Source organism: Juglans microcarpa x Juglans regia, chromosome 8D (assembly GCF_004785595.1).
Source record: "Juglans microcarpa x Juglans regia isolate MS1-56 chromosome 8D, Jm3101_v1.0, whole genome shotgun sequence".
Taxonomy (NCBI): Eukaryota; Viridiplantae; Streptophyta; class Magnoliopsida; order Fagales; family Juglandaceae; genus Juglans; species Juglans microcarpa x Juglans regia.
Genome location: NC_054608.1, coordinates 1930311 through 1942783, shown reverse-complemented (window position 1 = coordinate 1942783; position 12473 = coordinate 1930311). Strand labels below are relative to the sequence as shown.

At 35.2% G+C, this 12473-nt stretch overlaps 1 protein-coding gene across 4 annotated transcripts; it reads left to right on the top strand.

Annotated features, from left to right (window-relative positions):
• The first annotated feature begins 2426 nt into the window (after window positions 1-2426).
• Window positions 2427-8337, top strand: LOC121242042 (tubby-like F-box protein 8). Of its 4 annotated transcripts, XM_041139930.1 has the most exons (6): window positions 2438-2587; window positions 3024-3099; window positions 3750-4215; window positions 4424-4511; window positions 5785-5917; window positions 7315-8337. In XM_041139930.1, the coding sequence occupies exons 3-6, from the start codon at window positions 3868-3870 to the stop codon at window positions 8054-8056; spliced, it is 1311 nt and encodes a 436-aa protein (XP_040995864.1). In that variant the 5' UTR covers window positions 2438-2587; window positions 3024-3099; window positions 3750-3867; the 3' UTR covers window positions 8057-8337. The 4 variants fall into 4 exon arrangements, with proteins under 4 accessions (XP_040995861.1, XP_040995864.1, XP_040995865.1 ...); XM_041139927.1 differs by lacking the exon at window positions 3024-3099 and having other exon boundaries at window positions 2427-2587; XM_041139931.1 differs by lacking the exon at window positions 3024-3099 and having other exon boundaries at window positions 3855-4215.
• The last annotated feature ends 4136 nt before the right edge of the window (window positions 8338-12473 follow it).

The window sequence follows — 12473 nt, the reverse complement described above, 5'->3', positions numbered from 1 at the left end:
TAGGTTAAGGTCAAGAAGTAGATCTCTAGAGTTTAGGGTTATTGTACATAAGTACGTACGTACACCTCGCGTGGAATCACATGCAGTCACTAGCTGATCATCTTCATCAAATCGATCGGCCTAACACTAGAAAGTCCTAAACTATTAATGTTACTAATTATTAAGAAAGACAGCTAAAGATTCATATGCTTTGTAGTGTGTGTATATATATTAAAAAGGTGTATTATTTGCCATAGGACAATTGCATTGATTATCACTTGGAACACGACCATATAATTATTCCTTGAAATTAACGTACCGCAAAGTACTTATATGTTTCCCCAACTCCAATATCAATATATATATATATATATATATATATGGTAGAGCATGCAATTAAGCAGAATCTTCCATCGATCTCTTTAGATCTCATTTATGGATTAAAAGATTCAAATAAGAGAAAGATAGATAAACATATGAATATCATGACTTATATTAAATATTGTTCATACACATTATGGAGATAACATTAAAATAGTAGGATCTATATATTATTTCTATCTTCTTTTAAATAGTAGAAGATATTTAGGCCGGAATATTGTAACATGCCTAAATCACTTAGGTTGTGTTTGGATGTTGAAGTGAGTTGAGTTGAGATAATAAAATATTATTAGAATATTATTTTTTAATATTATTATTATTTTGAGATTTGAAAAAGTTGAATTATTTATTATATTTTATATTGAAATTTGAAAAAGTTGTAATGATGAGTTGAGATGAATTGAGAGGAGTCAAGAAACCAAATGAAACCTTATTCCAAGGGTTGGGCGGCGAGCCATTGCATTCAACGTCTCTCCTGCCACCCCCCGATCTAGCACCCCTAGCCTCAGGTATCTCTCTTTGATCAAGTTTTGTTTTGTTTCTAGTTATTCATGCAAGAGTCATTCCAATGAAAAATTTTGTTTTTCATTATTCATGCATCTTAAATTTTTCATATTTTGTTTGATCTCTTGCTAATGGGTCGTGGGTGGTGGACAAATGGTACAGGGGGCCAATCCGAACGGGTATTCCCGCCCACAAGGGATGTGGTCGGCAAGGACTGCCCGCCTAGGAGGTGTGGATAACACCCCTAACTTATTTCCTTGTCTCCCCCTCTATCTCTCTCTCCACCCACGTCTACTCACATATGCTATTGGAACCACAAGTTAATCGACAACATGACAAAGAGAAAAGGATATTAATCCATAGGGCTCTAGATACTAAATTCTATTCATTTGTTGTGTTTTGTTAAAAAAAAAACAATAATAAAACCGACGATAACACGCATGGATAAGAACTCTCGTTTCAAATGAGAGAGATAGACACGAAGTAGAACTTCTAATAGTTATTAAATATTTAATATTGTCTAAAGAAATATTGTGTAAGTCCATTCACATGTTTATCTTTCCGGCCATTTGGAACTTTCAAATTTATGCTATGAGTTTTGAAAAACTTTTCATCATAATGTGATTGTAATACTATATTTCCTGTTCACAATTTTATAATCCATTTTCTTTAGTACATATTTGTGATTGTAGTGAAAAATATAACTTATAGCTTTAGAGTTTATAGATTATAACTTAAGTAATAAATTCTACTATTAAAAATTTATTTACTATTTAATAACTATATGCTTAAAGAATTTTTAAACATATTACGTTTGTTTGAAAACAAATTAAAAAAATGTTTTATGATGTAGAATGATGATTATTTAAATTTTTAAAGATTATCTAAAAGTTGTAAGGATATTTTCATCCATTGAAATTTTTTTAAAATTCAAATTACGTTCCGCATTATTCGAAAAAGTACGTTTGAAGGAAAACTTCAAACATACTTTTTGGTTTATTTGAGATTAAAAGTTTTTTAATATGTAATACCTAAACAACCTAATTTATCTATTAAAGAGCTTTTAAAACTATTTAAGTAGTTTTTAAGACTGTTATTGCAACCCCAAACAGACCCTTAATGTGATTGCACTTTTTTGGCTGTTTCATTTATTTTATTTTCAAATTATGTATAGCACACCATCTACGTCACTTAAATGATAAGATTTAATTTGTAATATTTAAATTTTAAAATTTATCTTTTAAATTAAATTATATCATATAAATATCTTTTTATATATGTTATCCAATTTATAAATAGGATTTTTCTAAAAACAATTCTAAAACATATAAACCAAGGCGTAGAATACACGGACCGTTAGTTGGGTTCCGTAACGGGAGTTAAAAAAGAAACGGAAAGGTCAACGGCTAAGGGCAAAACAGTAATATTAAAAAACACGAAAAGCCTCTGGTTCTAGTTGAGATTAAACAAAATGGAAAAATAAAATTAGTTGTGATTATTTAGTGATAATCAGAGATTAAAAATTAAGAAGCTTTTCTTTATGTTAGTTCGTGAATTCGATTTAATAAAGGCTTCAAGTCCGAGTCTCTCTGAGAGAGAGAGAGAGAGAGAGAGTAGAGTGTTGTGTGTGCGGGGGTTAAAAAAATGGAAGCATCTGAGTGAGCGTGTCTGGGGAGTGAGGACAGAGAAGGAGATAGTGAGCTGCGCGTGATCTTCACTCTGGGTACGTCTATATCTGGTTTTCCAACTCCTTTTCTGGGTTCTGTTGAGTTTCTGTTCGGCTCCCAGGAAAGTTTTCGGAATCTGGAGTTTGTTTCTATGTTGGTGGGTAGGTTTTTATAGAACTGGTAAAAGGGTCTTAAAAGTTTTGGGTGTTTTAAAGCCTTTGATAGGTTTTCATCAGCTGATGATAATTTTTAATCTTCTTAAAACATAATTCTGAAAATTTATGTTGGGTTTTGCCTCGATGTGTTTGTAGCATGACATTTCAATTTGTGTTCTGCAACTTTTAGTGGCTAACATTGTTGGTTTTTTTGCTTATAAGTGAGATTTTGATTGCTTTTACCGCTTTTCTTTTAAATTGTCTGGTTTGGTGCTTAGTTGGAAAAAAAATGAATCATTTTTATGTTGCATTCCAATATTACATTTTTTTTTTCTAGATTTGATCTTTGTATGTTCTTCACTGATCTATGAAAGCCTTAGGAGCGGAGGAACGGATCTTCAATCAATTACAAGGCATACGCACCTAGTCTCTTTGCTCTATAATATGATGATTTTTAAGTTTAAAGGTTTTTTTCCCCAGAAGATTCCTTTTCTTAACTTGTCATTTTCTTCTAAAACACTGATTTAAGGATGTGAAGCAATTTGATTCGGTATAACTGTAACCAACTGTATAGAATTCTCCCAGGTTATTGACTTCTAGATATTGAGCCTGCATTACGTATTTTTTTGGTAAAAATTCTTTTTTTCTTCTTTACCTATTTTCTCCTGTGAAGGTTTTTCAATTAATAAATACGGATATGGTTCAGAAAAATGTTACTTTAATTGTTGGTGGATGCTTTTTGGTTGGGAGAAATATGCATCTGGCTTTACCTTGTGAGCGTAATTCTTTCGGATAGATTCTCCATTTAACTTACATTGTACCGAATAAGAAGTTTATTTGAATTAATGGTCGTTTAGAATTCTGGATCGTAGTTTAAAACCAGCCAAAAGATGATTCTGATAAAAGCCTGGTATTTTATGCTGCTTTAGGTCCATGTCAGCCTTCTTTTCTGAGAATCTCTTTTTCTTGCTTTGTGCTTTTCCCCATCTGTCTTCTTTTCTCTTTTCTTTCTTTGTTATCAAGCATGGTGACCGGAATTTGAATAGCTGAATTTGATTTGCAGTTGTACTTGAAAACAAGAGTTTGTGATCACTGATCATCCTTTTACTTAAAGTGGATTAAAATATATGTAACCATATTGAAGATATATGACATCTGGGATTATCAGTATATTGGAGTAAATGTCGTTCCGAAGTATAGTTCGTGATGTAAGGGACGGATTAGGAAGCTTATCAAGAAGAAGTTTTGAGGTGAGGCTGCCCAGTCATCACAGGGGGAAATCACATGGCTCGGTCCATGAGTTGCATGATCAGCCTTTGATAATCCAGAACGGCCGTTGGGCTAGCCTCCCACCTGAGCTTTTGCGTGATGTGATCAAAAGATTGGAAGCAAGTGAGAATACATGGCCTGCACGGAAGCATGTTGTTGCATGTGCTGCTGTCTGCAGGTCCTGGAGGGAAATGTGTCAAGAAATTGTCAAAAATCCTGAATTCTCGGGGAAGATTACCTTCCCTGTCTCCCTAAAGCAGGTAATATCTTTGTGATTTTTTATCTTGCCTATCAAATGAATACACACCACGATTGCTTAAATATCTCTGTCTTAACGTTGTTACTTGGTTTCTATATCTGGAAATTTACAGTACTTCATTTTAGAAAAGAGGTCTTCTACGATAGTGGGCTGACAACTGACAAGGTTTTAATTATTATTTATAATATATATATTTTTTTTGTTTACAGCCAGGGCCTAGGGATGGAACCATTCAATGCTTCATTAAGAGGGACAAATCAAATTTAACTTACCACCTTTTCCTTTGTCTTAGCCCTGGTAAGCACAGCTTCCTACACTTTGACTCTGGCAAATATTTTGTTGATTTCATATGAACTCCCTTGTTTTGGGATTGATTGGAATCTTATAGTGATGTTTGCTCTTACCTTACTATTGCTTATAGTTTTCAATATAATTGACAGTTTTTGTAAAATGGCATTAAATGTGTTCCGTATTTGTTAAGAACATTTGTGATATTTAGATTGGACTGCATTACCTTTTTTTATCAGTCATGATTGATGGTCAATAATTATAATGAACTCTTCTTTGCAACTGTCATACTGAAATATTTGTTCAGAAACAGCCTTGACATCCTCCAAGTATCTAAATGCTAGATTAATATGTATTGGGCATGCAAGTTTTCTCTCTGTGGGTGTACCATCCTTTGAAATGAATTTGCTGTAGTATTCAATAGGGTCAGCTGAAAGAGGGAGGCAACCAAGGCAACTGCATCCACTTCTGTGAGATGGCCCCCAAAGAAGGAAGAAAAATAAGGCCCCAAAATGGAAGTGCTGGCTATTTGGGATAGAAAGGATAATTTTAATTGAAGTTTATCAATCTCTCCCCCCCCCCCCCCCCCCCAAAAAAAAAAATCTACCCATAAATGTAAACAATTAGCGTACAATGTTAAAAGAGAATAAAAAAGGCAAAAAAAATTTCTATTTTTTTCCTAAATGTAGCCTTAATATACCATTAATTATCTGTTTTCCTTGATACCTGTATACGTCACAATAGTTTCTCCTCTCTTATTTTTACATCATGCAAAAAATATTCTCTTCCTTTCCTTCAAATCAATCATAATACTTGTAATAAACCAAGTTCTTTTTAGTTCAATATGTAATTTTCTAATGAAGTCTTGTGGTATTGGGTACAGACTACAGTAACTGCAGACCCGCTCTGTACGGGTTCCTGAATGGCCATGCGATGAACCACATTAGGTTTATAAAAACTTCATTCTGCATACTTCATGGACTTTGTATTCCAGTTGCAATATTTTGAGCTGAGCGTTTTTATCAAGCCATATCTTCTATGGGCTGTGCAGACTGCAGTCCTTTTGTTCTGTGTTGACTTGAATATCTACTACATTTATGATTGAATTAGTTTAGTGTTTGCATCAATTATCTATGCCCTCTGATTGCATCTTTATTTGGTAGCTTGCAGGCCAACTTTTTTCCATATTTCTTTCCTTGTATGTGTATCAGCATCTTCCCTGTTGCATTAGTGGTTATCATTCAATCTGGGATGTGCATCTAACCAATCTATGGACCTGCAGCTTTGCTTGTTGAAAACGGGAAGTTTCTTCTCTCTGCGAGACGGACCCGGCGAACAACTTGCACAGAGTATGTGATTTCCATGGATGCCGATAACATTTCAAGATCAAGCAGCACTTACATTGGTAAACTGAGGTAGGTCAACCTTGTAATTCGAGGAGGAAAATATGGAAGTTAAGCACTAAAATAAAATGCAGCGCTGAAAAGAATGTATTGGCAGTGGATTTAGGCAGGCAGTTGGAACTTTTGATTTGTTTCAAAGTCATTGACACACTTGAGAGATGCGGGGACCTGTAATTGATGACACGTATATCAACTTGCCTCTTCTCCCTTCTTGAGTTCCTCCATGGGTTTGCTTATAGGCATGAGAGATTTTCTGGTCAAGTAACCAATTAATACAAGTACCAGGGAATAATAAGTAGTCTTCTTAGCAGATAAAACCTGTTGTCTAATAAATTGCTGCCATACCTTTGTTCCATTGTGTATATTTTTGAGTTGTTCTTATTGAGGTTATACTGGGACATTTGTGTGTATTATCGTACTCTGTGGATATTTATGTCTTATCAGATTATTAACAATGTTTAAGCTATTTTTTAATTCTTTAGTACTTAAAGCTAGCCTTATAGGTTATGTTTGAATGAGCACTTTTCAACATGAATGGAGCAATTTTTTTAATTAGAAAGTAGAACTATGAAGTTGATCAATTCGATGATTTTTTTCCTGCGAACCACAACTTTTGCCTAATGTAAGGATTTCAAGAAATATCAAGGAATGTAAATTCTATGGTATAATCTCATATAAAGCTGAATTGTATATATTGGGGTCTTTTTATGCTGTGATTCATAAAGCTGTGACATAGAAATATATATATGAATAATGATATAAATACATATATATATATATATATATATATATAGTCTTTTAAGGATTTGATTGCAAGTTTATGGCATGACAAATGCATACAAAGACCATTCAGCCTATGCCCTTTCACCGTCTATATCTATAGATGGCTCTGTTAGATTGTAGTCAAAACTTGTCTGGTTTTCATATCCTGGACATCCATTCCACTTTTGTCTATATAACCCTTATTGCCCCATTCTTGAGCTAATTAAACTTTAGTGCAACAGATAAGGGGTATTTGTTGCACATTAGATCACCATAGTAGATGTATTTCTTTGAGTGCATCTATAATTGGTTTCCGTGCATCAAATTTCTGATTAATGCATGTATAAATTTGTAAGTTGTTGTGTAGCCTCTTATTTATATTGGCACCCTCATTTGGCATATGATCCTTTATTAGACTTGTTTCTTGTCTTTTAGCATTTACACCATTATAGATGTAGAAACTGAAATTTAGTGACATTATCTAATTATCAAAGTGCTTCCACCTGAATTAGTATGATGACCAGAACCCACCATATTCATCATGCTAGTAGTCTTCACTTATAATTTCTCGCCTGTGGTGAAGTTGATACCACAAATGATCATTTATCTATCTCTTCTATTAAAATGCTTACTGGTCTTTATTTCAGGTCAAATTTTCTGGGCACCAAATTCATTGTTTATGATACACAGCCTCCCTACCACAATGGGCAGTTGTCCCCTCCTGGCCGAAGCCGTAGGTTCTATTCAAAAAAAGTTTCTCCAAAGGTCCCCACCGGCAGCTACAATATTGCTCAGGTAATATATGAGCTCAATGTGCTAGGCACTAGGGGTCCACGCAGGATGCAGTGCACGATGCACTCAATCCCTGCCTCAGCCCTTGAGCCAGGTGGCAGTGTTCCTGGCCAACCTGAGCTCCTCCCTCGGTCCCTCGAAGACTCATTTCGGAGTATTTCCTTTTCAAAATCAATTGACAACTCGACTGAGTTTAGCAGCTCTAGGTTCTCTGATATAATTGGGCCCCGTGATGAAGATGAGGGAAAGGAGAGACTCTTGGTTCTCCGAAACAAGGCACCAAGATGGCATGAACAGTTGCAGTGTTGGTGTCTCAACTTCCGTGGCAGGGTGACTGTTGCCTCTGTTAAGAACTTTCAGCTGATTGCTGCAACACACCCTGCTGCTGGTGTACCAACACCATCACAGCCTGCACCAGCACCAGCACCAACACTAGCACCATCACAACCAACTCAATCCGATCATGATAAGATAATTCTGCAGTTTGGTAAGGTTGGCAAGGATATGTTTACCATGGATTACCGATATCCTCTGTCTGCATTTCAGGCTTTTGCCATTTGCTTGAGCAGCTTTGACACTAAGTTGGCATGTGAATAGAAGACAAACAATTTGGTGAGAAATAGAAATTCTAGATGGTAATCTCTTTCTTCTTTTTTAGGGTTTTATAGGATGGGGGTGTTTGCATGCAGTCGTATTATTCGTTGCCCTTGAAGAAGTGCAGAACAATACTCAATCACACTGGACGATCTTTTGTTTTCTCCCCCGCTTTTTCCCTTTCTTTCATCCATGTTTGTTTGCTTCCGATGGTTCCATTGTCTGTCTTTTGTTATTAAAACCAAGTTTCTCATACAGTCATGACAGTTGTTTAATCTTTGTTAGGTTCCTATCTTATGGTTGATGGTTGTATTGTCAGTCTTGACCCTTTTACGTGCAATTCATGAATTCTATCAATGTAGATAAGTGAGCCAAGTGGATGCACTTTGGTTAGTCATGCACGGTTGGTTTTGTGATATTATGCTGCTCACTATATCCACTTTCTGTTAAAGCCCTTGTGTTGCTTGTTGGATTTACGACCAGTCGGAGTCAACAATGCCTTAAAAGAATTAAAAAAAATTCCAACTCGTCCTTTTGTCTGCGTTTTTTCTTTGCTGGAGGAGTTTTTCTGACGATGCTTGCAGCCATGCACGCAATTTTCTCTCTTCTTCCTAGAATATTTGTTCTTTTTCTTGGATGAATGAGAAGTTCCAGTACTCTACCATGATTAAAAGTGTTCTATGAATGTTTAACATATAAAAGTGGTAAAATTGGCCGGAAAAATATCACATCAAGTCACTTCTTAATAGAGCTATAAATTTCTCTTAATATAATTGGCTAATGAGTGGTACCAAAAGGAAACTGAGGAAACGAGGCTGAAGCCAGGATACATGCAAGAAGTTCAGGATTCCTATTTGCGACCCCCATCTACCACTGGGGTCAGGCGCCTGGTTCTGTTGTTGCTCGGCTTAGAAACCGTGCATAGATTTGTCCCTCTCATTTCATCCCATTGCCTGAAGAGGTGGGGGTTATAAGGAGTAAAGCTAAATGCTGTAAATCTAACACATTTATTTTGAAAAAAAATTGGAATCCATTGTTAAAAAGATAGCATTTTCATGTGAATTTCATATTTATACTTTTTTTTAAAAAAAAATACACAAAACTTGCACACTCGACTTTCAAAACTACACAAATCATGTTCAGGAAAAAAAAATTGGCACAATGTATATTTCACGAAAAATACTGATAGGATTACTATCTTATTACTACTCATTTATTATTCTTTTTGTATTTGATTTTTTTTTAATTTTTAATTTTACTTAATTATTAAGGAAGTGAGTATTAATAAAATTATATATTTTTTAAGTTTTTCTTAGTAATTAAGGATGTTAAAAAATGAAAATAATAAAAAAATTTGAAACACCCTTGAGCAGTTTATGGATAGTAACTTTCACGAAAGAGCTTTCGAAGCTAAAGAATCTCCTTTTGTTCCTTTTTATGCCTAGATATCAGTGTATTAATTTCGAGCTTTCGAACTCGTTGCACTGGTTTTGCTTATAAATCAACTTTTTCTCTGGTTCAAAGGGAGCAACTGGCCCGGCATGTGAGATAAAATAGAAAAGTGGAACTCAAAGTAAAGAAGCATTAAAGAGGGTGGTCAAAGAACTTTAATTGCAGAGAACATTATGATTGAAGGACTTTGACTTCATGACTGTCTAGGACTCTGGGTGTTGGAACAACTCGATTCTTGCATTTTGTTTTTTTGTTTTTTTAACTAAAGTAACCATTCAAAGAGCCAAAGTTGCATACTAGTCGTGCATGGTGATGGTGATCAATACGCAGCCTCAAATCTCAGACGAGTTCTGCTCGGAAAACAAAGCCAACGACACAAAAAAGTTTCCGATAGTGATGGTGATCAATACGCAGCCTCAAATCTCAGACGAGTTCTGCTCGGAAAACAAAGCCAACGACACAAAAAAGTTTCCGATATGGAGCAAACGTACGTACGTTGTCCTAGACAAATTTATATATATACAAGAGCGACATGATCACTTACAAACACGACGTGACTGTATGCTATAAAGAAAAGGACTGATTGAGCCTTGGGGCTCGGCGGTCTACCGAACGCCTGACAGACTTGCGAGAAGTGAGCACTAGTGTTTGCCATCCTAGCTAGCTGACGGAAGTGAGCATGCGCGCGCGCACGTCAAGCTGCACCTCAGAACTTTGAGCGCAAGTTCTTGGCTTCTCATGGAGGCATTTTTATGTTCCAATCCTCTCTATCCATCAGGGTTACTCCGATCATTAGCTTCTGAGAATCCGAGATTTGGAATACGACGACTCCAAGCATTGGGGGAGGCCAAAAGGGACTCAGAGCTCTCTCTCTCTCTCTCTCTCTCTCTCTCTCTCTCTCTCTCTCACAGAGAAAGAGTACGCTCACAAAAGCACAAAGACATGAGAAGATATAAATATCTTTGTGTACGCATAACGTGCTATTATATTGCGACTTTTGTGAAATTATATGTTATGTATTAAAAGATAGAATTCAGGTCGATCAACCATTCAGGTTCTAAGAAGGTGCATTGCACAATATCCGCGCCGGCTAACGCAAGCATGCATGGTCTGAGCATGCATCTCATACATATATATATATATATATATATTATATATATATATGACTCAAAAGTTTGCATTAATGTTGTGGGAGGTTTTTGGGTGGGAGAAAATTGCCTTATCTTGTAGCATTCTTGTCGCATACCAATCAAAACATGCAGATGTAAAATTGTATAAAAAAATATCAAAGAATGCTTACTAAATCTTTAGTAGCATGCAGTATGATTTGGAGTTCAGAATTTTATCAGACATAATTGCCTTAATTATAGGATTTCGGCCAAACGCCCGTGGCCTGATTGACATAAACCCACAGCCTTCAAAATGGAGGTCTTGAGTTCAAAGACTCCTTCCCAAATGTATCTAAAATAAAGAATTATAAGATTTCGAGTTGGGCAAGATATATATGTTACAGTTAGGGCCTAGTTGGAGACAAGTCTACCAATATAATAACTTTAGGACAAAAATCGATCCTCTCCCTAGGGATCCACCTGGCATTGATAATGAAATCATAAATATATTGATCATGAAGCTAGCAACTTGCTTTCAAAGCACCTTTCCCTGGCATGTACAAAAAGGTGAATGATCTCATGGACCGTGACTCAGAAGATTGGTGAAAGAATGAGGGCCGGCCCTTTGATATCCATTTTTTGCGCGTATTCATTATGAAATTTAGAGAGAGAGAGAGAGAGTGTGTGTGTGTGTGTGTGTGTGGTGGAGCACTAGATCTGATGGATTAATCTGAATTGCTAGGAACAGATTTATAAATAGTGGCTGACAATATGAAAGAATGGATGGCAATTGGATTCTCATAGTGGTCACTAGTGCAACATTCTAGATCAGGATAAAGCACTTCGAAATTTATATTGGCCTGCTCCCTCTTCAGTTTTCAGTGCTGCCATGGCCTACTACTAACAGACCTTAGAAACGTTTCAACTTTCAAATATATATATATATATATATATATATATATATATATATATATGAGTGTCATGTCTGTATATATATGTATTATATATATGATCAATGCGTTTGTTAGGTGTGAGTTTCTTATTAATTGTGTGGGATCATGCAAATTACTTGGGTAACCAAAAGAATATCCTGATGCCTTCTTTTTTGAGGTACTGGGCATATATGCATTAATGCATGCAACTTGTTCCACCAAAGTTTTGGGGTTAGTTCAGATCATTAATGTACCATTATTTGAATATTCTGATTTATGCTCTCATGATATATGTATATATATATATAGAGAAAGTAATTCTACATACAACCGTGAAGTGCGTAAACGCCGCGTAATTGCTTTGAAAAAGAATGGAGTCCACTATTAAAAAATTAATTTTTTTTCATGTGGATCTTATGTTTTATTCACTTTTTTCAAAGTGATTATGTGGCGGTTATACAATTCAAGGTTGTAAATATCTTTTCTCGTACATACATACATATATATATATATATATATATGATTTTTCTCATCTAAACACCATGCAGCTTGGTTGAGGAACTTGAACAGCTTGACCAACATTAACTTAGGAATTAAACAGTCATTTTATCAGTACTTGAGTTGCAGGTCAATCAATATCATGTTATTGTTTTGTTTTATAGCAAGTGGTAAAGGAGAGGATGAAGTCAAGAGTACTTCTAATCTCAATCAAGAGTTCTAAATTCCCATTTGTAAATCATATATATATATAAATATATATATATATATATATATATATATATATATACACACAATATAGAGAGACACTTTGGAGACGAAGTTACAGGCCCCAATTAAAAGGCTAATTCGTGTATAATATTAGTCTGATTATCTTCTTATAATCTTCATGTGCAAACTCTAAGATAATTTGGAATTAGTTTTTCTAAC

Excerpts from the sequence above, each read along its gene's own strand:
- LOC121242042 (XM_041139927.1), top strand. The coding sequence starts at position 3,868 with ATGTCGTTCCGAAGTATAGTTCGTGATGTAAGGGACGGATTAGGAAGC. Across the intron at positions 4,216-4,423 it reads TCCCTGTCTCCCTAAAGCAG|CCAGGGCCTAGGGATGGAAC; the intron begins GTAATATCTTTG and ends TTTTGTTTACAG. Across the intron at positions 5,918-7,314 it reads ACTTACATTGGTAAACTGAG|GTCAAATTTTCTGGGCACCA; the intron begins GTAGGTCAACCT and ends TCTTTATTTCAG.